Here is a 24961-nt window from a genome sequence, read left to right as displayed (position 1 = left end):
AAAGCCCCAGGGCGCTGGCCCTGCAGTGCAGGCGTGGGGGTGAGCTAGTGGACAGAAGAGCTAGCAAGACTGCCCGCCGGCGCTGAGACCCCGGCCCGCCAGGAGCAGGCAGTGGGGGCAGTGCTGGCCACACCCCCGTGGCTGTGATGTCCGCAGCAGAGAGTCTACTGGGCTAGATCTGTCGGGGCCTGGGAGAGCGTAATAAAATGTTCCACCCACTGGTTCACTCCCCAAATGGCCACAATGGCCGGAGCTGTGCCGATCCAAAGCCAGGAGCCAGGAGCTCCCCCCGGGTCTCCCACGTGGGTGCAGGGACCCAAGGACTTGGGCCATCTGTTGCTGCTTTCCCAGGTGCATTAGCAAAGAGCTGGATCGGAAGTGGAGCAGTCAGGACTGGAACTGACACCCAATTGGGATGCCGGTATGGGATCCCAGTATGGCATGCTGGTGACGCAAGTGACGGTTTTGCCCTCTGCACCATAGCACTGGCCCCATGAATAAACCTTTTACAATATATATACAAAGGTGTTTCCTCCAGCTTCATGGCCTGATCACCCCCATGGCCCTCACTCCTGACACCATCACACTTGGGATCAGGCTTCAACACAGAAACTTCAGATTTCAGGGCACAGAACGCTCAGTCCACAGCAAATGCGCGTCCCCGGGTTCATCCTAAGAAAAGAACCAAACGAGCAAAGTTGTCCCTGTGGAGACGTTGGCAGGAGGGTGGAGCTGGGTGGGCGTCTCCAAGCAGCAGGGTCGGGTCACTGACATCAAACAGGTCCTGTGCCGTGCTGTGGTGCAGGGCACGGAGATTTCCCAGGTAAGCCGTGACGGAGGACGCACTGCCCACAGGAGCACGCCAGTCCACAACAAGCCCACGGCCAGGGAGAACAGGAGAGGGACACCCAGCGACAGCGCCTCCAGGTGCTGGACAGCGGTGCGACCTGGCTGGGCTGACCTCGCCCTGAAGTCCCTCCCAGCAGGGCAGCAAGCTAACAGGCTCCTGTTGGTGATAGCTCCTTCTGGATGGAGGCGGAAAGCGGCCTGGCCCGGGGAGGCTGGCTGAGGCCGTCTAGGGCCCCTGTCTCTCCCTAGACACCGGCGCCACCCCTCCCGCGCTCCCTGTCACCCGGAGCGGCGGTGCCTGCCTGGAGGCGGTGTGCCTGTCTCCAGGACTCTGAAGGAGGCCCTGGCTCCCTGCTCAGCCCAGCCCGTCCACCGCAGGGCAGGATTTCCCAAGTGTTCCTTTCCTGCGGGCTTTCCCAAGAGCGGGGGTGGGGGGAGCAAGGCCACGGGAACCAAGAAGGAGGAAGTTGCCGTCGCCATCTGTGTTCTGTTGTCAACATCCAACACCATGGCCTGAGTGCTTGTTAAAGAATCCAGTCTGGCGCTGGCGCTGTGGTGCAGTGGGTTAAGCCTCTGCCTGCAGTGCCGGCATCCCATACAGGCGCCAGTCGGAGTCCCGGCTGCCCCACTTCCGATCCAGCAGCGGAGGCTGAGCCAAGTCCTTGGGCCCCTGCTGCCTATGTGGGAGGCCTGGGTGGAGTTCCAAGCCCCTGGCTTCCACCTGGCCCACCTCTGGGCCATTTGGGGAGTGAACCAGCAGATAGAAGATCTCTCTCTCTCTCTCTCTCTGATCCTGCGAGTTGTCACAGCCAAGACCCCTGCCGCCCCTGTGGTGCCCCTCTAAGAAGAGAGTGTCTGGGCTCCTGGCCCAGGGGTGTGTGCACCTGCTGCACGGCCTCGTGTGGCCCTGAGGTCCCCCGAGGTCGTGACAGCGCAGCCCCAGCCACAGCCTTGCTCTCTGCCCCAGAGGGGGCTCTGGTGGGCGCTCACGGGGTTGAGGCCAGGCTGTCTCTACAGGCTCGGGCACTGGTACTTCCCAGCATCTGCTCTGCCCTGGCCGCGGGCCCCTTCCTCCCGTGCCAGGTGTGTGCTGCCCCCGGCTTGCAGAACGAATCGACGCCGGGCTCAGGCACCTGTGCCTGGGCGGCCTTCACACACCTTGGGGATTGTTCAACCCCAAAGTCAAGGCGAGCGGCGTGGGTAGGGGTCCCTGGAGAGGGATCCTGGGGCACATGGTTGGAGTGCACACCCCGTTTTCTGCCCATTTCTGTGTGGAACACTTCTCAGTGATAAGAGGCAGACATCGCGAGGGGGAGAAGCAGGCAGGACCCAGTCCTGGCCCGAAGGCGCTCTTGCGAGGGAATATATGTATTAAGGAGGGAAGTCCTGCATCCAATCACCAGAGGGGCCCTGGCTGTGACCCTGACCCTGACAGCCTGGCCAAGGAGCCTGCGGCCCTGGAGGTGTCTCTGCCCGCCTCTGAGCCCTGAGCTCGGGTCAGTCCTCTGCTGGTTGGGAGGCCGTTGCCCGGGGCTCCTCCCCTGGTGGCTGCGGCCAGGAGCTGAGTCTCATGGTGCTGTGTCCCCTGGGGCTGGGCTGGGCAGGTCTGGAAGCTGGAGCCCGCCAGGACCACGGGCTCCTACTGGGACACGGGCTCCCGGCTCCTGCCAGGACCACGGGCTCCTACTGGGACACGGGCTCCCGGCTCCTGCCAGGACACCGGCTCTGGGCTCCTACCAGGACATGGGCTCTCAGCTCCTACCAGGACACCGGCTCCCGGCTCCTGCCAGGACACGGGCGCCCGGCTCCTACTGGGACACGGGCTCCCGGCTCCTGCCAGGACACCGGCTCTGGGCTCCTACCGGGACACGGGCGCCCGGCTCCTACCGGGACACGGGCTCCTGGCTCCTGCCGGGACACTGGCTCTGGGCTCCTACCAGGACATGGGCTCTCAGCTCCTACCAGGACACCGGCTCCCGGCTCCTGCCGGGACATGGGCTCCCGGCTCCTACCGGGACACGGGCTCCCGGCTCCTACCGGGACACCGGCTCCCGGCTCCTACCAGGACACCGGCTCCTACCAGGACACGGGCTCCTACCAGGACACCGGCTCCCAGCTCCTGCCAGGACATGGGCTCCCGGCTCCTACCAGGACACGGGCTCCCGGCTCCTACCAGGACATGGGCTCCGGGCTCCTACCAGGACACGGGCTCCGGGCTCCTACTGCGCAGTTCAGAGGGGCAGGGAGCCGCCCGCTTAGCCTGGGGCGCCCTGGAGCTGGGTTCTGGAGGAGCTCCGGGAGGGGTCCCTGGAGCCGCCCCCAGGTGCCCGGCAGTGGGGGCTGCAGGGGGCGGGGCTTCACGTGCTAGGTTTTCAGTGCCTTGGACTGGGGCGTCCTGAGCAGAGCAGGTCGTGGTCAGAGCAGCGGTGGGGACAGCAAGGGGCTGTGGCTGGGGATGGGGAGGGCGGCTGGTGCCACGGTGAGGCTGCTGGCGCCTCAGGAGGAGACGCCCACACACGTGTCCAGAGCCGCAGCGCAGACCCCTTGGGCAGCAGCCTGTTCCCCTGTTGTCACGAGGCTGGGCCTGGGCCTGGGTTTCCAGCCCCTCCCTTTGGCCCTGGCCAGCAGCCGGCAATTTGGGGGCCCAGGGCCCCGTGCTCAGCTCCAAGGGGTGAGGCTGGGGGAGCCGGCCCATGGCTCTTCCAGCTTGGCGAGTTTGCCACTCACTCAGCAAACAGCTGGCAGCTCCAGGCTGGAAGAGGGCGGGCTGGCCCGGCGGCAGCAGGCGTGGCCTGGCAGCGGCTCCACCGGGGAATGGGGCACGAGGCCTGGGGCCACAGACCTCTCAGGGGCAGGAGAAAATGCCTTTCTTCGCAGTCAGGAAGGGAAAAGGGGTAGAGGTGAGCCCGGGCTACGTGCGGGGACTCCTGACGGAGCCGGGCGAAACATCCGTCCGAGGGTCCACCGGCCTGCCTGCCACCTGTCCACAGAAAGACCTAGAAGCTTCTCGGGCACGTGTTTCTTAAAGCAGGGAGGGGCACACGCAGGGGGGAGGGCTGGGCCTCAGGAGAGCCCCCCTCCACCTGCAGCTGCTGAGCCTGCAGGGCCCCGTGGGAGCGAGGCTCCAGGAGAGCAGCGACCTCCCTGCGGCTCCAGGGCCCCGCGGGATCCGCGCCCGCTGGGTCAGGCCCGGTGCGCGGCGGTTACGGGCCTCCGTGCGGGGAACCAAGGGATTCTCTCCCTGCGGGGAGTTTAGAACCGCAGCCCCGGGCTCCCGGCCAGTTCCCGGGCCGGGGCGGGGCCTGTCTGGGCGGGGCCGTCGGGGTGGGGTCGAGCCTTCTGGGCGGGGCCTTCAGGGTGGGGGCGGAGCCTGGCTGGCTGGGGCTATCAGGGATGGGACGAGGCCTGACTGGGCGGGGTTGTTAGGTTGGGGAGGAGCCTGGATGGGCGGTGCTGTCAGAGATGGGGCGGGGCCTGGCGGGGCGGGGACTGACGGGGCGGGGCCCGGAGGCGCAGACGGGGCTGTCAGGGACAAGATTGACCCTACCTGGGCGGGACCGTCGGGGGGCGGAGCCTGGCGGGGCGGGGCCTGGCGGGGCGGGGCGGGGCCCGGAGGCGCGGGCGGCCCTGGACTGCAGCCGCCGCTGCCCGCGGCGCAGTGCCCTTCCGGATAGCGAGTCCTCGCGTCTGGTGAGTGGGACGCGAAGCCGCAGGGGCCCGCACGAGTGCGACCCTCGCAGTGCCCGCCCGCCAGCGCGGGGCCGGGGCGGGGGAGCTGGGGCCACCTGGGGCTCTGGCTGGGCAGGGTCTGCGGAGAGGGGACGTGGGAGCCTCAGATGTGGGCGGAGGGCTCCGTGTGCACGCGGGGGTCGGGTGCCCCGGCAGGGCAGCAGGAGGCGAGGGGCAGGCGCTGGGAGGCCCGGGGGCAGCTCCGGGGGTCCCGTGTCCCGGGGGAGCGCCTGGAACGGGGAGGGGGCTGCGGCCGAAGGAGCGCGTGTCCCGGGTCCGCAGCGGGAGCGGGGGCTCGGGATCGGCTCTCCGGGGTCTCCTTCCGGGGGTGTGCGTTGCCGTGCGTGGCTGTGCTGTGCTGTGTGCACTGCGTGTGCGCGCACGTGCGCGCCTGGCCGTGTCGGCGGGGAGGGGCTCACTTTTCCCCCTTTTCAGGAGTTTCCCTCCGGGTCTGTTCTTGATTTCTGCTGGGTCCGATTGTGCCAGCGGTGCCCGGATGCGCGCCCTTGTAGAGGAAGGAGTGATTCTCTCTCCACAAAGTGGCACACACACCCCCGCCTCCTAATGGAAAGGATTAGCTGTGACCGCGGGCGCCACAGGCCCGGGAGGAGCTGGGGCCCAGCTCGGTCCTCTCTCCGGGTCTCCTTCCCTGGGCAGGAAGATGCCCGGCTTCACAGAGGGGCACAGGCCCAACACCCCAGGGCAGGGAGGGCTCCGACCTCTACCACGCTGCCCGCGGTCTGGGGCGGGAGGTGGGCAGCGGTGCTCTGAGAAAGGTGGGTGCCTGGGCCCCGCAGGCCCTGGGGAGGTGACATGGCCGTCCCGGGCATGGCCGTGTGGTCCAGAGCCTAGGCTTTGGAGCCACGCAGACCTAGAAGGTTCTGTGGCTTCCTGAACCTGTTTCTGGAAAGGAGTCCCCCTGGGGGGGGGGCGCTGAGCAGGGCTCGCTCGGGAAGAATAAATGTTGGCGGTGCCCGCTCCCTCCCACGGGCCCACGGGCAGCCAGGGAGGCGTGGCCAGAGCCACCTCCTGCCCCCAGCTCCCCCGCCGGCCCCTTCCCCATTCTGGGTGTTGGTGTTGGAGGCCAGCTGCCCGCTTGAGCGCCAGGGTGCCCCTGGGTGCAGCGTCTTTACCCGCCCAGCACCTAGGGGCCCGGGCAGCATTTGCTCCTCCAGGGTTTCCCAGGGAGCCCCGCTGTGGTGCCCCCAGCAGGCGGGCAGGTTCCACCCGCCTGTCGCGGGAGTGGCCAAGGCCAGACAGGACCTGGAGTTGGAGGCAGAGCCCACTTTCTGGAGGGGGCGGGGATCCAGGGGAGGCGGGCGCTTGGCCCTCCCTGGGCCCCCAGCCAGAGCGGATCTGTGACTCAGCTTTGTGGGTCCCGCCCCCCGCTCCCCTCTCCGATGATTCAGGGTGACCCTGAGAGGCCCCAGGAAGCTCCCTGCCCAGGCTGGCTCTGCGGGTGGGGCAGGCCCTCTCTGATCCTGGTGGCAGGGGGCGGGGGGTGCCTGCTGATGCGTGGAGGACCAGCGCCCAGCACTCAGGATCGGGGTCCCCCAGGATCGGGGGCGCAGGGTTCCCAGCACTTGGCCCATTCTCTGCTGCGTTCCCAGGGCATCAGCAGGGAGCAGGATCGGAAGTGAGGCAGCCGGGACTCGAACCATCACCCGTACAGGATGCCGGCACTGCAGGTGGCGGCTTAACCTGTACACTACAGCGCTGGCCCCACACTTTGAACAGTTGAAGCGCAGTGCACGCCCCCTCTGTAACTCTGCTTTTCAAATAAATAACGAGCGGTGCGGTGAGTTCCCGTATTTCCCCAGCAGCTTCCGCTAAGAACAGAGGCACCGGAAGTGGGCGGTGCCTACCCCATGACACCCGCCTGCGGCCCCCCCCCCCCCCCCGGTGGTGCCCTGCCCCCATGACACCCGCCTCCCCCCACCCCGCGGTGCCCTGCCCCCATGACACCCGCCCGCCCCCCATCAGCCTCCTCCCCTGCACTCGCTGAGGTCTCGCTGGGTCTCTCCTTGCCCCTGATGACCTGGGCACTGAGGGTGCTGGGCGCCAGCAGCCAGGGTGGACACCGCTCTCCTCCGGGCCCGTCCCCGGGATTGCGTGTGCTCGCACTCGGGTTGGCGCTGTGGGCAAGAAAACCACGGTGTGTCCACCTCCGGGAGTCACACCACAGTGCGATGTCCACACGACTGTTCCTGGCGGCCCGAGGGAGGGGCCGGAGGAGACCGGGGTCTGGTCCAGCCCGGTGCTGCCCCCAGCCCTGCCCGCCCTCTCAGGTTCCCTCTGGCAGGGGAGGGAGGCCCGCTGGCCCCACAGTCCTGGAGGGGCTGTCCCGTGCCCTGAGCAGAGCCTACTGTGGTCCCCATTGCTGTCACTCACAGATTAGAGCTGGGGTGGCCGGGCTGGCTCCAGCTGACCAAGCAGAGCGCTGGGCAGGTGGCTGGTGCTGGGCAGGTGCCCCCCGAGCAGGCGGGGCTGAGTGGCCAGGCTCCCGGAGGGCGACAGCTACAGCTTTGCCCTGCCTGGCCTGCAGCTTTTCCCCGGGATGTGCTGGCTCTGTCACGTGACTCCTGGGCCTGGCTGCGTGCATTTGTTACAGTTTGAACAGTGCCAGGGTCATCCTGCAGTGAATTAAAAAAAAAAAAAAGATTTATTTATTTGAAAGGCAGAGTTACAGAGAGGCAGAGGTAAAGGCAGGAGAGAGAGAGAGAGAAGGAGAGAAAGAGAGAGCGGCTGGTGCTGCGGCTCACTTGGTTAATCCTCTGCCTGCGGTGCTGGCATCCCATATGAGCACCGGGTTCTAGTCCCGGTTGCCCCTCTTCCAGGCCAGCTCTCTGCTGTGGCCAGGGAGGGCAGTGGAGGATGGCCCAAGTGCTTGGGCCCTGCACCCCATGGGAGACCAGGAGGAGGCATCTGGCTCCTGGCTTTGGATCGGTGCAGCGCGCCGGCCGTAGCAGCCATTTGGGGGGTGAACCAACGGAAGGAAGACCTTTCTCTCTGTCACTCTCTCTGCCTGTCAAATAAAAAAAAAAAAAGAGAGAGGGAGAGGTCTTCCATCTGCTGGTTCACTCCCCAAATGGCTGCAATGGCCGGAGCTGTGCTGATCCAAAGCCAGGAGCCAGGAGATTATTCCAGGTCTCCCATGCTGGGTGCAGGGGCCCAAGCACTTGGGCCATCTTCTACTGCTTCCCAGGCCACAGCAGAGCGCTGGATCGAAGAGGAGCAGCCGGGACTAGAACCACTGGAACCAGCGCCCATATGGGATGCCGGCTCTGCAGGGCAGGGCCTTACCCACTGTGCCACAGCGCTGGCCCCCACTGAGAGCAGTGCTCAGGTTACAAAGCCCTTGCATGGGGGCTAAGCCACCGCGAAGCCACCGTCTCCAAGTCCCCACTCGCTGGGTGGTGAGGTGGCGTCTGCCCGCGGCCTTTGCCCTGAAGCCCTGGGTCTCCCCTGGCGTCTGCTCCCCGGCTGTGTCCACCTCCTCCCGGGGATTGCGTGTTGTCACTCGAGCCTCCCTGGCCCCATCCAGCCCTGGGCTCTGGCCCCACCAGACCACTGCTGATTCTCCAGCCAGCAGCTCTGTGAGGGGAGGCTGAGCCCCCGTGGGGCCTGTGGGGGGGTGCCAAGCGGCTTGGGGTCGCACCGCAGGTCCAGGCAAAGCTGGCCCCTCACCCCAGCTCCCCTGGCTCTCAGCGGACTTGCAGCCCTGGGAGTCAGCGCTGTGCCAGGCACGTAGCACGGGATGAGCTTGGTACCGCGTGGCCGAGGGCTGCCAGGCAAGCGGACATGGCCATCCCTCTGCCCCACCGAGGGGGCCTGGCAGCCTCAGGCCTGCCTTTCCCGAGCCCAGCCTTGAACTCGTGCTGTCCCGGAGGCTCCGGGTGTCGCCTGGCCCACAGGCAGGCTGCTCTCCCTCGCTGGTGCACAGGGATAGGGCGGGGTGGGGAGGTTTTAGGGTGGGCCCGTACAACAGCTGTGCAGAGACCCTCTTCACGGCTGACACTGGGCCGGGCTCAGTAACTGGGCTGATACTCCGTCCTACAGAGGGAAAAGCTGAGGCCCAGGTGGCTCCCCTGAGGTCCCCAGGAGTGGTCAGGAGACAGAGGACCCAAGGTCAAGGAGCAGCTGGGGCAGGGGCTGCAGTGGAGCCCCAGCAGGAGCAGCCCCGCCCCCCAGGGGCACTGGGCCACGAGGGTGGAGTTTGGGTGGGACTGAGCCCCGCCCACCGCCTCTGCCGATCCCGTGCTCTTTCAGAACCGCCCGGAGCAGCAGCCGAGGAGCCATGGCGCCACCCTGGGTGCCCGCCGTGGGCTTCACGCTTGTGCCCAGCCTGGGGGGCTTCATGGCCTCCCAGTATGTCCGCGGCGAGGGCCTCCGCTGGCACGCCACCCTGCAGAAGCCGCCCTGGCACCCGCCCCGCTGGACGCTGGCTCCCATCTGGGGCACGCTCTACTCAGCCATGGGGTAGGTGCTGCCTGTTCCAGTCCCTGCCCCGGCCCCCGCCTGGCAGGCTTGGGTTTCCCGGGTGGACCTCGGTAGCCGGCACCTTCTCCCTGCTGGGACACGGTCCTGGGGTGGCACAGCCGAGCCTTGTGCTGGGTGTCTGCGGGGGACCGGGGCCCTGCGTGCAGGTCGTGTGGGCCCCCTGGGCTGTGCTCCAAGGTCAATGACGCAACCACAGCCAGGACAAGGGCTCCCTGTGTTCAGTGGCTCCTGGCCAGACCGTATCTGGGTTAATTTTACCAAAGCCTCATGTGACAAAGGGACTTCCCAGGGACACAGAGCCAAAGCCCGCAGCCCCCAGTAGAGCCCTCCTGCCTGTGAGACCTGGGAAATACCACCCTCCCAAAAGGCTGTGTTGGATGTCCCCTGGTGGCTGCAGTGGGGAAGTGCACCCTTGGGTGCTGTCGGTCCTCAGCCCAGTGCAACACCAGGGACCCCAGGGGCCAGGCCAGGTGCCTGAGGTTCCACGGGAAAATGACCAAGACACTTGGGTGTCTCCAAGGCCCACCCACTGCTGGCCCTCCCAGCCCCTGCTCTCTCCTCCCCCATTCTGCTCTGGCCCCGCCCCTTCCTCTGCCACTGAGAGCCTGGCCCAGCCTCCTCTCGTCTGCTCCCTGTGACCCCTCTCCCGGTGGGCAAGAACCCGAGTGTCACCTTTACTCACTGACCGCCTGCTGGGACATCTCGCTGCCGCGGCCTCTGTGCCTCAGGTCTCCTTGTGGCCCTAACAGCCATGCGACTTCCCCCGAGACCCCACAGACCTCACCAGACTCAGGGGCTCGTACCTGCCTCTCAGCCTCTGCAGATCCGACTCCTCCCCCAAGGCCCAGCCCCAGGATCCAGGCCTCTGTGCGGGGCCCCGTGTCCTTCTCCTGTGGCACCGAGCGTCCTGTGCTCACCCAAAGCCCCCGAGGCCAGGACCCCCCCCCCCCAGCTGACACAGCAGTGGCGGGGCGTGCAGGTGAGGCTCCAGCCATCCTCCTGTGGTGCCCTGACCCGTGGCCTCCGTTGCAGGTACGGCTCCTATCTGGTTTGGAGAGAGCTGGGCGGCTTCACAGAGGAGGCGGTGGTCCCCCTAGGCCTCTACGCCGGGCAGCTGGCCCTGAACTGGGCATGGCCCCCCATCTTCTTTGGGGCCCGACAAATGGGTTGGGTAAGTATGGCTGGGCCCTGGAGTCTGTTCACAGGCGCGGGGTGGGGGTGGTTCCCATTCCGAGTCGGGTGCCAGGGTGGGGCTGGTGGCTGGTGGTCAGCTCTTTGTGGGTGGGGCCCAGGACCTCCCCTCGGCTGGCCTCGCTCCCGTGTTGCTGGCTTGGGCTCTGGGACCCTGGGAAGGGGGGCCCAGGACACTGGAGCTGTCCGTGTGTGACACACGTGAAAGCCGCTGTCTCCCTGCCGCTTACACATGGGCTTCTCTGGGTCAGAGGCTTCTTGCCGTCCATGGCTGGAGCCGACGCCAGGAGAGGCTTGGCCTCACTGTCGCCTCCGGGGACAGCACGAGACGGCTGACGGCAAGTTCCTGTTTGGGCCTTGCAGGTACCCTAGGGGCCAGGGCTGCCCTCAGCGGGAGCCGGAGCCTCCTGGCCATGTCCTCATCCCTGCGTGTGGTCTCCACGCGTGGCACGCGCCAGGCAGGGGCTGTCCCCACGGCACAGCCACGGAAGTGGAGGTTGAGCTGGGAGCCTCAGGCCCCGCCCCCTCCCCTCCCCTCCCCTCCCGTGTCTCCGCAGGCCCTGGTGGACCTCCTGCTCCTCACCGGGGCAGCGACGGCCACGACCGTGGCTTGGCACCGCGTGAGCCCGCTGGCTGCCCGGCTGCTCTACCCTTACGTGGCATGGCTGGTCTTCGCCACCACACTCAACTACTGCATATGGCGGGACAACCCTGGCCGGCGTGGGGGCCGGCGGCTCCCGGAGTGAGGCCGCACAGGGCCAGGCGCCGTGCGCGGGTCTGTGTGGGCCGAGCCAGGCCCACTGAGGACCAGTGGCCTCTGCCCCTGCCGGCTCGGCGCTCCTGCAGCACAGGGTTTTTAAAGCCAAATAAAGTCTTAGCCTCTTCACAAGCGCCTTGCACTTGGGGCCCCAGCTGGGGCGGGCAGGGGGGGGGGGGAGCAGGGCTCATTCTGCTTGGGCCTGGTGACCCCCACCGGGCTGGAGCCAGCCAGGGACTCCCCGGGTCCCTCTGAGGTGGGGGCAGCGGTTCTGGGATGCCTGCCTGCCTGCTTCCTGCTAACTCGGGCTCGGGAGGCGGGGGGGCTCAAGTACTTGGATTTCTGCCCCACGGAGGAGACGGGTGGAGCACCAGGCTGTGCGCACACCTGGCCTGCCCGCTGCGCACAGACAGCCCTCAGGTCCGCCAGACCAGCCCCCCTCCTGAGCTGCCACCCGCTGGGCACTCACGGTGCCTGGGCCTCCCTGTGGGGCCTCCTCCTGGTCTGTACCCCCCGCCCCCGAGCTGCCTCCCAAGGTCAGGGCCCCAGACCCAGCAGCTGCCTTGCTCGCTGGCTGCCTGGCTATAGCAGACGCTGGTTGCTCAGGCTGCTCAAGCCCTCGGACTCTGTGTGGCCCTGGTGGCCCCTGGGGGGGGGGGAGCAGCCTCGGAAGCCCCACCCTGGGGGTTGCTAAAGCCACTTCGATGCCCCTGCCGGCACCTCACATTTCTGACTCACGGCCCCAGGGAACCTGGGGTCAGTGTTACTCCTGGTGCCCGAGGTGGGCAGACTCCGGCTTTGGGCAGTTTCACCTCCACAGTAATGGTCTCTGGTCTTCCCACGAGGAGCCCCCGGCTGGCGGCCTCCCCTGGGGCTGTCTCTTGGCGAGGACGCCCAGGCAGGCGCGGGGAAGGGGACGTCTCATTGGGAAGCCAGCAGGTAACCAGCCAGGTGGGAGGGCAGGCCTGAGAGCAGTGACCGCCCCGGCCCACTCCCGGCCCCTCCTGGGAGCCAGTGGGTTCCGGGTGTCTGGATGAGCGACTGAGCGAGAGCACCCACCAGGGGGCCCTGGGCTCATGGCCTCCTCTGCCTTCTGCGTGTCTTGGCCAGAGGCGACCAGCGCTGCTGCCGCCTGATGACAGCTGCCCACTTCCGGTCAGCCGCCAAGCGCCCCGGGACAAGAGGGCAGCCTGGGCCCGGCGGCTCCTGAGGCGGAGGCCTGAGCCCCACCCTGCCCTGGGCTCCGCCCTCCAGCACGAGCAGCGGGACTCCGAGGCCTGGGTGCCACCCTCGTCTCCCACCTTGCACGCCACCGCCGGACGCTTTGCTCTGGCAGACACATGGGGCAGCCAGGGCCCAGGGCCCCAGGCAGGGAAGGGCCCGTGGTAAAACAAAGGCACACTTTATTACGGTACAAACTGAGGCCACTCTCCCGGGGACACGCTGGCCTCTGCTTGGCCAGGGGCGGGGCAGCGCCCCCAGCAGGTCCAGGATGGGAGGTGGACGCGTGTCCAGTTCTGCTCCGAGGATCACTTTGCTTCAAAAATGAAACCACCACTGCCAGGCCCAGCCTCGCCCCTCCCCCTGCCTGGAAGCAGCTCCCACCCCCCGGGGAGCCAGGTGCACAACACCCTGACCGCTGACTTAGATTTCAGAAACCAAATTCGACAGGAACAGGTTCGTACCTTCTCCTGTGACCTCCGACTAACAAAACCTACACTTGGCCTCTTGGACCTCACTTGGAGCTCACCCAAGCGCTCCAGGAAGCACCTGTTAGCTGACGGCATTTCCCGGTTGCCCACTGTCCGGCACTGCCGCCCACCCTCGTCCTGCCTCCCCACCAGGGCGTCCCAGCACCCCAGACACGGCTGGGACCGGAGGCCACTGGGCCAGCGGGGCCCGAGGGCCGACTTTCCAGGGGACAGGCCCGTGCTTGCAGACAGGAAGGGGGCGGCTTGGGCAGTAAGGCTGTGCCAGGGAACCTGTCCCACCGAGCCCGGGAGGCGTGCACGATGCACCGACAGGGAGACGAGAAAAAACCGGCCTGGCCCTCCCGGTTCCACAGTTCCCAGAGGCTTCCTGGGGAACCCCTGCCTGCGGGTACTGGGTCATGTGGTGCAGGACCCCTCCCTAACACCCGGCCCCCTGCCCCCCACTGCCCTGGTGTCAGGAACAGAGCCGCTGGCCGAGCTGCACAGGGCCTGGGGCAGAGCTTAGCCACGGGGACACTGCAGAGGGCGTGAGGCGGGGCCGATGGCTCAGGGGAGCAGGGGGGAGGGGCAGTGCCCCTGGCAGGGGGACAGCGAGCGCCTAGAGGAGGCGGGTGACGTGGCAGTCGCTGGGTTGGTCCAGAAACAAGGTGCTGAAGACGTCGTTGAAGAAGCTGGGGTGGTACCTGCAGGCCCGCTCGCAGTCAGGGTTGAAGTTCACCTCCAGGATCTGTGGCTGCATCACCCGCCGCCCTACGAGCAAGGCACAGAGATGGCTGAGGGCCGGGCGGGGGCCCTAACTCCCACGGGGATGGAGCTGCCCAAGCCTGAGGACAACAAAGCTTAGACGCTCACTGCAGGGGCGGGGCCCAGCCCGGGGTGGGCTTGCATGCAGAGGGCCCCCCAGGGCTGCCAGGGGCTCCCGTCCTGGGAGTGTTCTCCCGACACCCACCCACCTCCACCCCCCCCACCTCCACCCCCAAGCCCAAGCCTGCAGGCGGACCGCAGCCTGGCCCTGGGACGGGGGAGCCCCTCACCGTCTGGGCGGCTGTCCCACTTCAGCATGAGGTCCACGGCATACATGGCCCGGGAGGAGGGGTAGTCGCAGAGGCCCATGGGTGGGGGCTGGGCGCACGCCACCTGGAACAGCTCCCTGAGGGCCTGGAAGATCTCCGCCTGGGGACAGGAGGGTGCGGTCACGGCCGCTCAGCCCTGCCGTGGGGATGAGGGCCCAGGGTGGGCTTCTGCCCCGGTCTGAGCCCTGGCCCGATCGTCCGCTCCTCCACCTGTGCTGCTCCCTGCTGCCCCCCACGCCCCAGCGGCTTAGGACCCACCTGGACGTCGCTCCAGGGAAATCCCGGGTACTGCTTCTCGAACTCGGGGATGAACTCCTCACAGTGCACCTGCAACAGACACAGGGGGCCACGCTGTGCCCGGGCCTCAGATACCCACGGGGGAGCCAGGACGAGCCCTGCAGGAGGACGGGGGCACTCGCTGTGTGGCTCCGGACACGCGAGGAACCTCTCTGAGCCCCCACGTCCTCCTGTGTGAGGTGGGAGGGCTCCCTGCCCAGCAAACAGCGCTCGCGGGCTGAGCCACCAGTGCCGAGGGCGCGGGAGGCTGCCAGGCCCAGGTCTCCACACCCAGGGCTCACTGCAGTGTGCCGGGCCCCTCCTGTGTCACCGCCCAGCACCGGCTCAGCTCAGAAGCCGAGGGGCAGCGAGAGCTCCGGGCCACGCCCGAGGGAGCCGGCAGGCATCAGACTTGTTCCAGGGGACGAGCTGGGAGCGGCCCCTCCGGAACCCGAGTCCGCACAGGGCTCCTGGGGACGACACACATGACACACAGGGACTCCGGACCCCAGGGACGGCTTCTCGCAACGCTCTGGAGACTGGCCACGGACCAAAGAGGGAACGGGCCACCATGATGGCTCAGCGCCCACGGCGTGGTGAGGCGCCCCTAGAGTGTTCCACGCCGTGTGGCTGCTGCACTTCACAGCAAGGAACCCACCGGCAGGGCGCCCAGCAGAGGGGGCGCGGTAACTGACAGCCGAGGCCCCGAGTGTGCCAGGGGCCAGTCTGCAGTCTGGGAGACCCGCGACACGTCTGGGAGTGCTGCTAGCGGGGCCCCGGCCCCCGGCTGAGTGTGTCCACCTGTGCAGGCGTGCGGGCCGGCCAGGGCCACTCCAACAGCCGCACCTGGCGGGGAGCTCCGCCCTGCCGCCCCTCCCTCAGCTATGCCACTGCCCGTGCGTCAGGACGGGACGGACCCCAGGGAAGAAGACGGGTCCCGCTCCTGGGCAGGCCCTGGCAGGCCCCTCGGGCTCACAGGAAGGGAAGGGTGTGTGCCTGACTCGCTGTGGGACCTGGGGGCTGCCCTGCACCCTGCTCTCCCAGCAGAGCCAGTGGAGAGAGGGCGACCCGGCACAGGGCCCCGTGTCCGGCCCGTCTGCCCGGGAGCGCGCCCCGGGCCCCGCAGGCCCCACCTGCTTGAGCACCGCGTCCGGGCTGTAGTTCATGACTGTGAAGTGCTTCTCGTAGTCGTCCAGGTCGTTGAGCGCGAAGGGCCTGGAGGACAAGCGGATGCTGACACGCGGGGCTGGCCCGCACCGGTCCCCTTGACCGCATGGGTGCTGGGTGCGGCGCCCCCCGCAGAGCAGCGCGGGCACACAGCACAACGGGGCAGAGCCGGCACCAGGGCGCTGAGGCCGGAGGGGAGAAATCCACCAGCCCCGGGCAACGGGCACGCAGGCTCCCAGAGGTGGCACAGCACGGGCTTCCAGTCCCTGCCCCTCCGCCACTCGCGTGGGGATTTACCGTGAGCGGACGCTGAGGTGGCGGGGGGGGGGGGGGGGCTTTAAGAGGCTGGTGGGGGGGCAGTGCGGCAGGTAAAGCTGTCGCCTGTGACACCGGCATCCCATATGGGCACCAGTTCGAGTCACGGCTGCCCCACTTCCCATCTCTGCTGTGGCCTGGCAAAGCAGTAGAGGATGGCCCAAGTCCTTGGGCCCCTGCACCCCCGTGGGAGACCCAGAGGAGGCTCCTGGCTCCGGATCAGCCCAGCTCTGGCTGTTGCGGCCATCTGGGGAGTGAACCAGCGGATGGAAGACCTCTCTCTCCCTCCCTCTGCCTTCCAAATACAGTATGAGGCTCTGACCACTACCAAGTGGGCCAAGCCCGGGCCAGGACCGCCGGCTCACGGAGTGTCAGGAAAGCCAGCCCCGCTGGTCCTTGCACGCAAGGCCACTGCCACACGTGGGCCCTCCACCTCGGACCGGAACCTTCCTCTTCTCCCTAAAACCCCGTCCGGTGTGCCGTGTAACCGGCAGCAGGAAACAGAGGCAGACAGGTGCCACCCCCCGCCCTCCGCCTGTGGCCCCGGCTGGCGCCCCCGTACCGGTTGGAGAAGCGCAGCCAGAACACGTCGTACACGAACAAGCTCGGGGGCTGCACGGCCCGCAGCAGCACCACGTAGCGCACGTCGAACTTGACCTTCCCCACGTCCTCTCGCAGGAACAGGACGGGGCTCTCGATGTACTTGGACACTACCTGGGGGACACAGGAGTGTGCTCGCCTGAGCCAGGACACAGGGCCCCACTGGGGGCCCCCAACCCCGTGTCCCTGGTGGCTGGGCCAGAGCCCTCCTCTGCCTCTCACACCCGGCCAGGCTGTGGTGAGTTCTTTATGTTTGTCTCCACTTTCACCGCGGAGGTGAGAAATCCCACCTGTTTTTGGGGTTTGCAGGCCACGCCCCTCACCCAGAGTTCCAGCCGCCCACTGCTCTGCAGGCCCCCCGCTGCCCAGCTGGTCCTCTCGGGGCGGGCTCAGCGTGCGGGCAGTGTGCTAGGCCTGGAGGTCAGAGCCACCTAGCACAGCTCTGAGGGTCCCCTCTGCTCGCACCAGGGTGCCGTGTGGCCCCGAGTCACAGCTGAGCCCCCGCACAGGGCACCCATCTGCAGGGCCCTGACTCCGCCCCCGGCCCTCTGGGCCCACCTTGGGGGTGCTCTCCCGCTGCCGGATGACGCTGTGCAGGTTCTTGGTGATGTGGGTGTCCAGGCTGCGGGCCAGGTTCCAGGGCTTACAGATCCAGTGGTTGTCTTCACCCCTGGGGGAGGGGAGGGGAGGGGCTGGCTAGGCTGCAGGGGTCAGAGGGTGGGCCTGGGGGAGCAGGCAGAACTGTCAGAGCCCGGGAGCCAGGCTGTGGAGGAAGGGGCCCCCAGCCTGGCATCTGCAACCAGCAGGTGCTCAGCCTAGGAGCAGGCTGGGCGCGGTGGGAGGACAGGGCTGGGGCTGCGGGAGGGTGAGGGGGTCTCTGGCTGCCGGGCTCCCTGTGCGTTGCGCGTGCGTCTCACCGCCTCTCCCGCTGCTGGAAGTAGCTGACAAACTGGGGCAGCTCCGTGCGCAGGTTGAAGGTGCGGGGCAGCCAGGGCGGGCCCTCGGGGCCACCGGCGCGGCGCGCGATGGACGCCAGGCAGTCCTTGACCGTCAGCAGGTTCTCACAGGGAAACTGGTTCAGCAGCACGTGCGGCCGCTCCTGGCTGAGCTTCCTGTGGTGGGGGTGCAACGGAGGCGTTCAGGGCTCGGCCGGGGCCGGGGGCCGGGGGCCGGAGCCTGGCACAAAGGCCCCCTCACCTGTAGTCCTTGAAGTGTGAGAAGTTGTACAGGATGTCGGCGTCGGCCTCGCTCTGCGTGAAGGTGAAGCGGGGGTGGGACAGGTGGCTGAGGACCTGCTGCACGTCCGTGTAGACCCTGGAAGAGAGGCCCAGGCTGAGCGGGCCCGGCCCCCCTCTGCCCCCCGGCCTGAAGCGGGGAGTCCCAGTGGCCGGTGGCCAGGGTCAGACCCCTCTCCTCTGCTTACCCGCCAGGGGCGGGGGCCGCTCACTCTGCCTGTGAGTCAGGAACAAAGAGAACTACTTGGGTGTCTAGTAAACGCCGGTGCGGTCTCCCCACGAGGAGCAAAACAGGATGCGCCGGCGGCACCGATCTCATGCGGCCACGGGAGGAGCCGGGCCTCGGGGAGGCCCTCCTCACTTCCGCTTCCGGAACTCCACTCCTGTCTGCTACGGTTGCGCCCGGGCCGCATGTGGCCAGGCCACGGCCGACGTGTGCCAGGCACTGCCCTGGCGCCAGAGGACTGTGTGCGTGTGTGGCAGCGGGGGGGAGGGGGGAGCTACGTACTTGAAGATGTGGTCGTCGGGACGTGCTGCCGGGGTGATGGGCAGCGGCAGCTTCTCCTTGTTTTCGTCCAGGATGGCCTAGGAGGACACAGGAGGGAGGACAGACCTCAGGGAGGCAGCAGGTGGGCTCGCACCTGCCCACCTCCCCCGGGGCCACCCGCTCCAGGACTCGCTCGGGCAGCACACGGAGAGGCCCGGTGGGAGCCGAGGTTCCTGCAGCCTGGGAGCCTCATGGGAGATGGAGTTGGGACCCCGCCCCATGGGGGTGGCCTGAGCTGACACCTGCTGTTCCGAGCGCAAGTGCTGGCGGAGTGTGTCCCCCGGCCACGCCGACGGCTCACGTGGGAGCGCGGGCGCCCAGAGCCTCTGGCCTCCTGCGTTCGCCAGCCCGGAGCTCCCCAGGGGAGGATGCTAACGGATCTACCTTCTGCGAGCCAGGCCTCTCAGGGCCAGGCCTAGCCTGCGCCCAAGCCCCTCTCGCTCGGGCCGGCGCCCACTAAGCACCTGTGGGGCACAGCCACCGCCCTGGTCCCCAGAAACACCCCTCCTATCGGACAGGTGAGCGCCGAGCCTTCGGCACAGTCAGGTGGCCACCGCCGGCAGGAAACAGCAGAGGGGCCTCGCACAGCCCTCCTCTGGCTAGCGCCGGGCACTCACACACTGCCGACACCACTTGGGGCAGCTCTGGAACCCGGGTGAGCCCGTCCGATCTTGGGCGCGTGGAGGCGAGCCCTAGGTCTGCTCGGCAGGGCCATCACAGCCCCTGCGTTTCAGACCAGCTCCCCCCCTCCTGTGTGACCCTCAGCAAGTTACTTAACCTCACTGGGCCTTGAAGTGAAGAACCACAGAGCAGCTGTGAGGGAGACAGCGCATGAGCCCCAGGTGTGCGCACAGGCTCCCCTGGGCTGGTCCCAGGTGACAGGCAGCAGACAGGAGAGCAGGGGGCAGGGGGCAGGGCTGGCAGGGGCTGGCCTCTTCAGGGACCCACGAGTCCTGGCTCCCTAACCAGCGGGGACCCAGGAGCTGCTCAGGAAGCACAGGGCGTCTACCAGCGCCTGTGCCGGCAGCAGGTGCCCGTGGGCAAGCATACCACGTGGGCCTCAGCACAGGAGGCAGGCACCACGGGATGTGGGAGGGGGGCCGAGCAGGGCTCGGGGCCAAGTCCTGCCTCAGCCACACCCCCCTCCGAGAACAAGCAGCGCCCCACCCCCCACGCCCTCTGAAGCAAGGGTGGAGGCAACGGGCCACGCCCAGGCACGCCTGGGCGGCCACCTCTGCGATCGCCAGCAGGCTGGTCTTTCAGCTGACGATCGCCAGCAGGCTGGTCTTTCAGCTGACGTTTTTTCTACACGGCCCTTGGCAGAGCAAACGCTCCCCACCCCTGTGGAGGGGACGGACGGCGCCCAGCACCAGGCACCCCGGGCCCTGGGTTCAGGACGGAAGCCCACGCCTGTGGCCACGGGCAGCCCGTGGCCAAGCTGTGCTCTGGCCTCAGGGGCTGCTCCAGCACAGCCGCCTCCCAGAGCAGCCCAGCACTCTCCAGCATCCACCAGACCGGCCGGGGTCGCAGGCAGGGGCAGGGGCCACACCTGGTAGTAGTCGGCGGGCGGCTCGGGCGTGCAGGAGCTGAGGTCCAGCATGTCGGCGGGGGCCCAGGGCAGCAGCATGCACTTCCGGACCAGAGGGTCCGCCTCTCCGTAGGCAAAGTCCCGGGTGACCTCCTCTGTGCCAAGACAGGCGGCCCGTGAGGGGCGGCAGGGCGGGGCCTGGAGCCGTCCCCCGCGGCGGGGGCCCCGACTCACCGCCGGTGTCCAGGTCCCGCAGGGGCCACAGCAGCGTGTAGGCCACCTGCTGGGGCATGTAGAAGAAGGGCGCGGTGGCAAAGCTGGGCACGTCTGCGTGCTGGATCCGCGAGCCAAACTCGTCCATGATGTACCACACTGGAACCTTCTCCTCGGCTGTCTGGGGGCAGGCACAGCAGCAGCCTCCTCACCTGTGCCCCCCCAACCCCCCTCCCACCCAAGGCCCCGTACCTAACCCGGGGCCTCCCAGACGGGGCCCTGGCGCTGCACAGGCCGACACAGGCCCACACCGCCGGCTGACGGCCAGCGAGGGGGAGGGCACACGTCTGGGCCTGTGCGCAGGGAGGGGAGGGCGATGGGGGCTGAGGGGGGCTGCAGGGGCGCGTGCACTCCGAGGGCGAGGGGGAGCGTGTGACAGGATGGCAAGGGCGGCTGAGTCCCTGGAGCCCAAGCCGAGAGGTCAGGGCTGTGGCCTGTCGTGCGCACTTCAGGGGGACACCCAGGTCCCCAGCAAGGAGGGGCTTGCCCGACACCCCGGGGCCGTCCTGCCGGCCCTCCACCCCCGCGTCCCGCTCACCCCGTGGGACAGCTGGTAGGTCTGGCTGAACTTCCACATCTCCAGCACCAGACGCCCTGGAGGCCGTCCTGCCGGCCCTCCACCCCCGCGTCCCGCTCACCCTGTGGGACAGCTGGTAGGTCTGGCTGAACTTCCACATCTCCAGCACCAGACGCCCTGGAGGCCGTCCTGCCGGCCCTCCACCCCCGTGTCCCGCTCACCCTGTGGGACAGCTGGTAGGTCTGGCTGAACTTCACATCTCCAGCACCAGACGCCCTGGGGGCTGCCCTGCCCGGCCCTCCACCCCCGCGTCCCGCTCACCCCGTGCGACAGCTGGTAGGTCTGGTTGAACTTCCACATCTCCTCCAGCACCAGGGCCACGGTCTCGGGGCCGGGCAGCTCGCCGTGGAACTCGATGCCCATCAGGCTGGCCATGCGGTGCAGCAGCCCCGGCACCTGCTGCAGCTGCTGGCGGGCGTGCGGCACCCGGCACGTCCAGGCGTGGTCGATGAGGAAGATGCTGCGAGAGAGGCCGCTGCTGAGCCGCCGGGCACGGGGAGGGGCTGGGGAGACCTGTGCCGGCCCCTGCCGAGACCCCACTGCCCCAGCATGGCCCCGTCTCTGCGGCCACACTGCAGAGGCCCTCAGCAAGGTGTTGACTTTCAATCTTCCAGAACACAGCAGCCGGGGCCCCAGTGCCGCTCACCAGTGAGCTGCACCGAACACCCGGCGTGCCAACTGAGCACTGCGCGCCCCGTCCTGGCGACCAGCGGGCGTCAGCGAGCAAAGGCTGCACTGGCAGGTGGGCGTGCAGAGCCCGCACAGCACGCCCGGCACCTGCAGAAGGACCAAGGCCTCTTTGTCCCAGGCACACAAGCTCTGGCTTCCCGGGGACAACCCCGGTGGGCGAGGGTGGGGCACAGGACGCCCGCCCTGCAGGCCTAAGGTCAGGCCCAACCCCGCCCCCATCCTGCTGGACCAGGAAGGTGCAGACGCACAGGGCCTGCTGGGAGAGGCAGCCCGGGCGTGGCCGCACGAGGCCGTTCTCAGAACGAAAGGGAAGCAGACGTCCAGCGCCCGGGGTGCCTGCCAAGGACGCGGCTGCTTTCACTGCGCTTGTCTCGGTTTTCCGGTTTGGTTGCCCGCTAAGGGCAGAGACTTCCTCCTGCTGCTGCGCCAAGCGCCGAGCACCACGCGTGCAGGGTAGGGCAGGGGCTGTGGCTCAACACAGCCAGGCTGCGTTAGGCACCCGCGCCCGTAACCAGCAGCCTGCCGGGGCCTTGTTCATCCACCAGACGAGCAGTCTCAATGGCGGAGGAGGGCCCCTAGGACGCACCGGCCCCATCCCGCGCGGAGCCTGGCCCTACCTGTTGGGGTCAGCCGCCCGCAGCCCACTCTCACTGGTCACGATGACCTTGTAGCACAGCTCGCCGCCCGGGTTGGGCTGCTTCCTCCGCACCTCCCGGGCCGCCGCCGCCGCCTCCTCGTCCTCCACTTCTTCCACCTGCATGATCCCGAACAACTCCCCGGCATCGAACACCTGGGGGCGGCGAGCAGTCAGCAGGGGGGAGACCCCACCCCTCTCCCCTCCACCGCAGCAGGGCGCCACCCCCAGGCCTCAACGCCAAACCGTTCAGGGGAGCAGGACCGGATCCAGCCCCAACCTGTGCCATCACGCGTGCGCCTTGCCCCGTGACGGGCCGAATTCACCGCTGCTTTACCGGAAAAGTGAGCCCCAAAGGCAGAGGGGGGCCCCGGGTGCTGGGCCGTGGTGGCCAGGACGTGCACCCAGGAAAGTGAGCCCGAAGGCAGAGGGGGCCCTGGGCGCTGGTGGCCAGGACGTGCGCCCGGGAAAGTGAGCCCGAAGGCAGAGGGGGTTGGGGGTGCTGGTGGCCAGGACGTGCACCCGGGAAAGTGAGCCCGAAGGCAGAGGGGGCCCTGGGTGCTGGTGCCCAGGACGTGCACCCAGGAAAGTGAGCTCTGAAGGCAGAGGGGGCCCTGGGTGCTGGTGCCCAGGACGTGCACCCGGGAAAGTGAGCCCGAAGGCAGAGGGGGCCCTGGGTGCTGGTGCCCAGGACGTGCACCCGGGAAAGTGAGCTCTGAAGGCAGAGGGGGCCCTGGGTGCTGGTGCCCAGGACGTGCACCCGGGAAAGTGAGCCCGAAGGCAGAGGGGGCCCTGGGTGCTGGTGCCCAGGACGTGCACCCGGGAAAGTGAGCCCGAAGGCAGAGGGGGCCCCGGGCGCTGGGCCGTGGTGCCCAGGACGTGCGCCCTGATCTCCCTCTTGCTGGGAGTCTCCCCGGCTCCCGGGCAGCAGGGCCCGCGGGACGCAGCGCGGGGTGGAAGGTGAGGGCCTCGGTCCTGGCGCTTCTCTGGCACGGCTCCCCAGGGAGGCACACTCGGCCCTTGCTCGTGTGACCGCCACGGGCCCCAGCGCTGCGTGTGTCACGAGCCACCCAAGGGGGCCTCTGCACAGATGGCGGAGCCGGGCTTCACGCCTCCTTAGCCGTGCGGCGAGCTCCCTAGCCGGGCTTCGCGCCTCCCTAGCCGTGCGGCGAGCTCCCTAGCCGCGCGGCGAGCTCCCTAGCCACTCTGAGTTCCCTGTCTGTGCAGTGGAACAGGAGCCACGCAGGGCGTTGGAGGACTGGACGATGCCACGCACACAGGAGCTCAGGGCAGGGCGGCCCACGGTGAGCGCCCGGCGGGCACCTGGGGCCCTCCTCGCACGTCCCAGGGATCGAGCTCCCTCTAGGGAAGGGGGCGTCACCCATTTCCAGGGCAGCCGCAGGCCCAGCACACACTCAACACAGGCTGGCTGCACCCCAAAACGGATCGATAAACGCAGCCCGGAAGCCAGCTACCCGCGGTGTGCCAGGCCGAGCTGCCCGGGCCGGGTCCAGGCCACTGGACAGCAGCAGGAAACCGCTCTGGGGCTGCCACTCTCAGAGGTGAACCCGGAGGGGAGGGGAGGCGTGAACAGGTGGCTACGGGGTGGGGGTGGGAAGAACTCCAGGTACCGGATGCAGCAAGAGCAAAGGCCCTGGGGCACAGAAGCCCGGAGCAGGGTGGGCTGTGCGGGGGGTGCAGCTGCCCGAGATGGGAGCCCAGGCGCCGTCTCAATGCCCACGGCAGCCCTGGGCGGCCGCTCTCCCCTGTAGCTTAGGGATTAGAGAGGCTTAGGGAGCTCCTGCCCAGCACCCCAAATCCCCAGCCTTCACCCTGAACCTTGCTGGGGCAGCAGGGGTGGCCCAAGAGGGAGTAGGGGAGTGGGGTGGGGGTGACCCCGCTTCTGGGGCGGTGCAAGACCCAAGGGAACTCCTTCGCCCGAGGCCGGGGTGGGCCCTCGGCTCTGCCAGGTGCAGGGACCCCTTCCCGTGGGCGGGGCTCGCTCTGCCTTCCCAGGCCGTGACTCAGCGCTGCCCACGGAGGCCTGGGAGGGTCACGGAAAAACACCGGGCGGCGGGGTCCCTGGAGGCTGCCCTCTGCGCCCTGGGCACTGCCGGGCCTATGTCCTGAGCCATCCCCGCGCCCCGGGAGCCACGTGTTCCTGTCTCATCACCCCCTGCCCAGAGGGGAACGGGGCTGACAGGTGGGGCGGAGTTCCAGCACACAGGGTCCCGGTTATGCCCCTAACACCCGGGTCTCGCACGCCGGGGGCCGGGCGAGCCCTGACCTGACCCGGGCCAGCGCGGGTCGTCCGGGCCACAGAACAGCCACCGCGTTACACAACACAGGAGAGCCAGGACCTGCGACCTGGGGTACCCGGCCCAGCAGACAGGCAGGTGCACCCGGCTAGCTCCGCGCCCCGGGCGGCGCCCCCGCTCACGCCGGGACGCCCCGCGGCCAGGACCGCTGACTCCGTCCGGTTTCCGCGAGTGCCGCTCCGTGCCCCACACGAGGCTTTACAAACGCGGGGCTCCCGCACGCCCGGGCCCCGGCGTTCCCGCCCGCACCCTGGGGGTGGGCGCAGCCCCGGGCGGTCGGGGCCACGGGCACGGGGCCCAGGGGGCCCCCACGCCAGGGCGCTCCGGACCCGGCTCGAGGGGACGCCTCGGTCGCCGGCCGCGCGCAGGAGCCCCCCCATCACCCCGCGCCCCCTCCTCAGCCCGCGCCGCTGTCCGACGTCGCCCGCCCCTCGCCCGCCCCCGGCGCCCCCTCCTCGCCCCGCGCCACTGTCCGGCGTCCCCGCCCCTCGCCCGCCCCCGGCGCCCCCTCCTCTCGCCCCCGGCGCCCCCTCCTCGCCCCGAGCCGCCCGTCCCCGGCGCCCCTCGCCCGCCCCCGGCGCCCCTCACTCCCCCGGGTCTCCGCACCTCGTGCTCCAACTTGTGCAGGAGGCGGCCCCAGTACCGCTCGGGGACCCCAGAGGCGCGCAGCGCGGGCCCGTGCACCGCCGCGAACTCGTCCAGGGCCAGGGCCCGCGCACCCTCTGCCGGGCCTGGCTCGGCCTCCATGGCGCCTCTGCCAGCGCCCGGGCCCGGCCCTCGCGACGCCCGCAGCCCGCCAGCGCCGCCGCCCCGCCCCGGCTCTCCGCGGCCACGCCCACCGCCACGCCCACCGCGCCGGCGTGCGGACGGAAGGGGGCGGTGCGGTCGGGCGCCGTCTTCGCGCTGCCGCCCAGTGCGCACGCGCGGCCTTTTTTTTTCTCGCGGGTCCTGCGGGGCCCCAGGGGATGCCGGGAGCTCGGGGTGGCTGGG

At 68.8% G+C, this 24961-nt stretch overlaps 2 protein-coding genes across 3 annotated transcripts; one reads left to right on the top strand and one right to left on the bottom strand.

The window, feature by feature from the left end:
- The first annotated feature begins 4450 nt into the window (after positions 1-4450).
- On the top strand, positions 4451-11152 carry TSPO (translocator protein). 2 transcript variants are annotated; one of them, XM_062202730.1, is made up of 5 exons: positions 4458-4539; positions 6189-6376; positions 8848-9057; positions 10111-10249; positions 10827-11152. In XM_062202730.1, exons 3-5 carry the CDS (start codon positions 8876-8878, stop codon positions 11013-11015), a joined length of 510 nt encoding a protein of 169 aa, XP_062058714.1. In that variant the 5' UTR covers positions 4458-4539; positions 6189-6376; positions 8848-8875; the 3' UTR covers positions 11016-11152. The 2 variants fall into 2 exon arrangements, with proteins under 2 accessions (XP_062058715.1, XP_062058714.1); XM_062202731.1 differs by lacking the exon at positions 6189-6376 and having other exon boundaries at positions 4451-4539.
- A 1260-nt stretch (positions 11153-12412) lies between these two features.
- TTLL12 (tubulin tyrosine ligase like 12) lies at positions 12413-24739 on the bottom strand. The gene is made up of 14 exons (XM_062202729.1): positions 24578-24739; positions 21637-21809; positions 20591-20789; positions 19714-19873; positions 19501-19634; positions 17913-17989; positions 17367-17483; positions 17087-17281; positions 16728-16839; positions 16132-16283; positions 15221-15302; positions 14070-14138; positions 13773-13911; positions 12413-13488 (listed from the first exon to the last, which is right to left on the bottom strand). Exons 1-14 carry the CDS (start codon positions 24716-24718, stop codon positions 13337-13339), a joined length of 1902 nt encoding a protein of 633 aa, XP_062058713.1. The 5' UTR covers positions 24719-24739; the 3' UTR covers positions 12413-13336.
- Positions 24740-24961: the final 222 nt, after the last annotated feature.

The sequence above is a fragment of the Lepus europaeus genome, chromosome 10, assembly GCF_033115175.1.
Source record: "Lepus europaeus isolate LE1 chromosome 10, mLepTim1.pri, whole genome shotgun sequence".
NCBI lineage: Eukaryota > Metazoa > Chordata > Mammalia > Lagomorpha > Leporidae > Lepus > Lepus europaeus.
This window is presented reverse-complemented; position numbering and strand designations above follow the sequence as displayed.

Coding starts and splice junctions, on each gene's coding strand:
- TSPO (XM_062202731.1), top strand. CDS start 8,876: ATGGCGCCACCCTGGGTGCCCGCCGTGGGCTTCACGCTTGTGCCCAGC. Junction 9,058..10,110: donor ACGCTCTACTCAGCCATGGG/GTAGGTGCTGCC, acceptor CCTCCGTTGCAG/GTACGGCTCCTATCTGGTTT. Junction 10,250..10,826: donor GGGCCCGACAAATGGGTTGG/GTAAGTATGGCT, acceptor GTGTCTCCGCAG/GCCCTGGTGGACCTCCTGCT.
- TTLL12 (XM_062202729.1), bottom strand. CDS start 24,718: ATGGAGGCCGAGCCAGGCCCGGCAGAGGGTGCGCGGGCCCTGGCCCTG. Junction 17,484..17,912: donor CCCGACGACCACATCTTCAA/GTACGTAGCTCC, acceptor CCTCTCTTCCAG/GGTCTACACGGACGTGCAGC. Junction 16,284..16,727: donor AGCGGGAGAGCACCCCCAAG/GTGGGCCCAGAG, acceptor TGTGTCCCCCAG/GTAGTGTCCAAGTACATCGA.